The following is a 4707-nucleotide window of genomic DNA, read 5'->3' as shown; positions in this document are numbered from 1 at the left end:
ATAATGCTTGCAACAGACGCCTCTCCTCTTCCTCCTCCCCCTCCTCCAGTCCCGTAGCATTAGCAGGGCCTTGTCTCCCCTTATAAGCAGGGAGCTGTGGGAGGAACTGGGGTGATGCTTAGGGGAACATGGCGAAATAGCGTTGCCTGGCCGCTATAGGAGTGTATCGAGGGTGCATTATCTCGGTACAATGGCGGTGAACGGGGAGACGGATCGGTGAGTATGTTCAGGCGCAGATAGAGAAATGTGTTGTTGGTCTGACGAATTGATTAATGAATAAGTATCTGGTTGAACAAGTAGACTTATAGATAGATGGCTGGATGGGTAAATAGTTGAATAGATCGACTGGCTGATAAATAGAAAGATATATAGATGGACAGATGGATGGATAGATAGATTGATAGATAGATGAATAAATGAATAGGTATATAAGTAGATATAGATATGTATAGATGGGTAGATATACAGTTCAGTAAGTAGAAAATAGATTAGATGAATAGACAGACAGACAGACAGACAGACAGACGGACAGACAGAGATAATAAGGACATAAGTGGGAAAATATGTTGATAAATCACCGTTGATAGATGAGAAGGCAGAAGTATTAGATAGGGAAATATATACAGACAAAAAACATCGACGAATGGGTAGGTAAGTGAAGAAACACAGGAAGATAGAATGGTTGAAGAGCAATATAAATAAACAAATAAATAGAAAGTGGAAGAGTAAGTGATCAATCAGATAAAGAGAAATTAGCTGTATATTGATGAACAGAACAGAATCCGGAGTGTTACCATGCAGCGTAACACTACTGGTCCTGGGGAGCCCAAAGCAGTCCTGAGCCCTTGCACCGGCTCCACACCGTGGGCACCTTGCTCCACCACATCTAAACGCACAAGAGACAAAGTCACCGTCACCTTGCCTACGAGCAGCACGGTAGCAGGGTGACCTATCCACGGGGTGTGGAGCGGCAGGACTGGCTCAGGCCTGCCCCACTGGCATCACCGAGACGCTGCCACGTCAGCGAACGAACGAATAGACACACTACATACGTGGAAACAACCCTTCCCAGAAATACAACAAACCCATAAATATCATTCATGATACACTCCCACCTCAAAAGAAATATGCATATAACCTTTACAATTCTTCTACAGGAAGTAATACCACCAGTCTGTGAACAGATCTACACATTGTTTTATCCCTAACACCCTTATAGTCAGCACCATGTTTACATAATTTGTACCTTAAGTGAACTTCTCTTACTTTGCCATCTCTGCCCTGCTTTACTTTAGTAACCTGAGCCAGTCTCCACTTGCCCCTGCCATGTTGCCATGGTATTGTGTCCTAATAGCAAATCGTTTCTACATAAATATACTCCTAATTCCACATCATATCCTGGTTTAATACCAATGGGTCTACTGTTCAACAGGTTAGCCACTTCATACACACACCACAGTCTGAAGTTCACTGAAAGTGAGAATGCCATCTCCTATGGATTTTGATATGCCATTCTTCACTAGTCTAATCAAGCTTTCATGTGCGCCATTCAACCATGGGGCATCACTGGACTTATTGAATGACCACTGTTACTGTTTCCAAATCTGGATACGACATCTAAATTCAAATCTTTAGCTACCTCGCGTAGCTCCTTGTTAGCAGCAACCAGCTGTGTGCCATTGTCTGAATGAATGGTTTGTGGAAACTCGATCAAGCATTGATCTTTAGTCATCCCTGGAGAGAGACGCACTCCCTTTCTTTTCCTAGAAAAATTGACAGACACAGTGAATACAAAATTATCTTTTGAAGGAAGCCATTTCAAACCTAACACCTTGGCATCGCTTACATTCAGTATGTTCGTGTTATTAGGACTGTGCCCATCCCCACTAACAGTCCAATGCTTTATGTGAAAATTACCTTCCCTTAACACAGTTTCAGTATCTGAGATCAGAGCAAGTGCCTCCGGAAACGTGTGAACAGATTTAATCACATCATCCATATAGGTATTCTCCTTAATCAACTCGGCAACATGTGGGAATTTTTCTCCATTCATCTCAGCTGTGTATCTCAAAGCCATAACCGCAATAGCGCCACTGGGACGATCGCCAAATGTTACTGAAGTTAACAAAATCGTCAGGTTCTCTTGAAGTATTCATGCTTCTCCAAAGGAATCTATGAACATGCTGATCAAACTCACTCATTCCTGCTGAATGGTACATTTTACTAATATCATCCACAATACCCACAATCTCCTCCCTGAACCTCAGTAGCACACCAATGATGCTGCTCAACATGTTTGGCCCCTTAGCCCAATACTCATTCAATCTGTGTCTGCAATACTGGGCGGATGAATCAAAAACAATTCTCAGGGGGGGTGGAACCTGACTCTGGCTTCAAAATTTCGTGACGGGGAATATAATGTGTGGTGCCATCATACCTTTCAAGGTCATGCTCTGTCAATTTTCCAGCCACCCCTCTCTTTTGCATGTCCTCAATTTCCTGATGATAAATCCTTGCATATTCTTCACCTAACCTGTGTAAGCTCCTCTCTGTCGACCTAAGTCGAATCACAGCAGCCTTGATATTGTTAGGTAACTTGTAGGGGTCCCTAATCCAAGGATAAGCAGCAACCCATCTCTTGCCCTTCTCATCATAACTCAAACCTTTCTCAGTAAGGTCGAGTTCACGTTCTTCCTCCATGGTATACTTTCCATTAGCAGGACATCCTTTACATAAACATCTGACACATTTAGGTGTACATTTTGTTCCAACAGTATCTAAGCTGAAGAATTTGTCGAGACTTTCCTCAAGATTCTCACTCTTTTTGAACAACCACCACGCTGTGTTCCAAGTTCACGACAGCCTTATTCACAACAGCTGTTAAGTGACCTACTTCATTAACTTTGGTTGATATTAATGGATGTCCTCCCCTCAGACAATACCCAAAGTTGTTCCTCAATAGCTGCAATTTTCCCTTCGTTTCGACTACTTGCTGTAACAATCCACAATAATCTGAGCCAACCAACATATCAATCTGTCCACTTGGTCTGACGAGGGCACCCACATCGATGTCAGAAAATATGAGGGGAACGTTAGACACATCCACAGCGGGAGCATTAGCAGATATTGCGTCCATCCCTACAGCCTTTAAGTCATAATTTTTGCCAGAATGGTCTTGTATGCACAAACTATACTCCTTGCTCACTTACTTTTCGGTCACATTCCCCACCTTTACTATTGACATCATGACATCAGCCCCTCTGACACCCAACTTCTTGGCCATACTGTGTTTTACCATGGTGATATCGGATCCACAATCCCAGAGCACTGTGATGGGTTGTCCCGCACTGTACACAGTACTTATAGCTAACATAGCCTTATTTCCGGTACAATTTCCAGAACTAACCGAAATGTTGCTAGCAAATGATCCATGCAGTAAAGGGTGATGCCGCATGCCGCAAACGTTACCTTCATCATCCCTCTTATCACAACGCACATCCGATTTACAATGACGAGACAGGTGTTTTTCACTAAGGCACCGAAAACAAACACCCTTTCTTTTGCTAATTTCCAACCTCTCAACACTGTTCAGTGACCTAAATTTGCCACATTCATTAATAACATGTCCGTCAAATTCATGAACTCAACATCTGCTACTTCCTTTGTCGGTACGTGATGCGTTGTTAACAAATCAATGCTTCATCTCTTCTAGTATCCTGTTGGTGTTCTTCTGATCCTCCTGCATGCCTCTGACTATCTCAAGCAATTTTGACTCTTCTGTTTTATCTGTTCTCACTACATTGCAAGGAGAAGCACTCCCTACCTGGTTATTCCTGACGGAAGATTCAGAGTAACCTATTACTCTCTTTTCACACTGTAAAAATTTCAATATCTCGGGGAACAATTTGATTTATCAGTAGCCTTATCTGCTAATAATATCCATTCCCGCTTTTGAATCCTAGGAAGAAGCTTTTCAATCATACTGACAATACTCAGAATTCATCTCCCCTTCTAGTCCAACACCTCTCAACAACAGTCACCATATCGACAGAACCTCTATCATCTCTCTCTGTCAACCTTTCTAATGATTTCAAATTATTGATCACAATATCAACCAATTTCCTTGGGTCTCCATACTCCTTATCCAATATTCTCATCATTTCATCAAAGTCTTTCTCATAACCAGTTATTACCTTGAGTGGTCTCTCACCAAGACACTGTCTTAATACAAAGGGATCTTGTCCATACTTTGTCACAATTACATTAACAAAGTCGTCTTTGAAAGTTGGATACATTCTAATATCACCATTGAACTTAGGGGCCTTCAAAGCTTCTACCTTAAGACTGGCAGTATTTGCACTAGTCGGATCACTACTCTTCACCTTCCTCTTTACATCTGAAAACAAGCGAAGGGCTTCACAACGAGTGTTATCACACTCCACCAAGTAAACATTTGCATCATCAATTTCAGATTGTTTTCCTTCACACTTTTCTAGATGAGCAATTAAATCTTCACCTCTCACCTCTAGTTCATGGACATGGTTCACTATTTCATCATAGACAGACTCCAAGACGTCCGGTGGATCACCTTGCTTCAGCCGTTCGTGGAACAGTTTGACCTTACGGGTGAACTTGGTCTTGGCTGCCCCTCGCACTCTCCGTAGGGTGGTCTCGTCATCAGTCATCGTGAAGGTCGAAGTTGAAATG

General features: G+C 42.4%; 1 protein-coding gene across 1 annotated transcript in view; it reads right to left on the bottom strand.

Moving 5' to 3' along the window:
* Positions 1-235: 235 nt before the first annotated feature.
* LOC135092365 (uncharacterized) overlaps positions 236-4707 on the bottom strand; it is a 5281-nt gene continuing 809 nt past the window's right edge. The window contains exon 2 of the mRNA XM_063990825.1: positions 236-4707. This exon is cut by the window's right edge and continues 48 nt beyond it. Within this exon, the coding sequence (XP_063846895.1) occupies positions 3993-4685 (693 nt within the window). The 5' untranslated portion in view covers positions 4686-4707 and the 3' untranslated portion in view covers positions 236-3992.

This window comes from Scylla paramamosain, chromosome 39 (genome assembly GCF_035594125.1).
Source record: "Scylla paramamosain isolate STU-SP2022 chromosome 39, ASM3559412v1, whole genome shotgun sequence".
Lineage (NCBI taxonomy): Eukaryota > Metazoa > Arthropoda > Malacostraca > Decapoda > Portunidae > Scylla > Scylla paramamosain.
The sequence above is the reverse complement of the archived record's forward strand: the minus strand, read 5'-3'. Positions and strand labels throughout refer to the sequence as shown.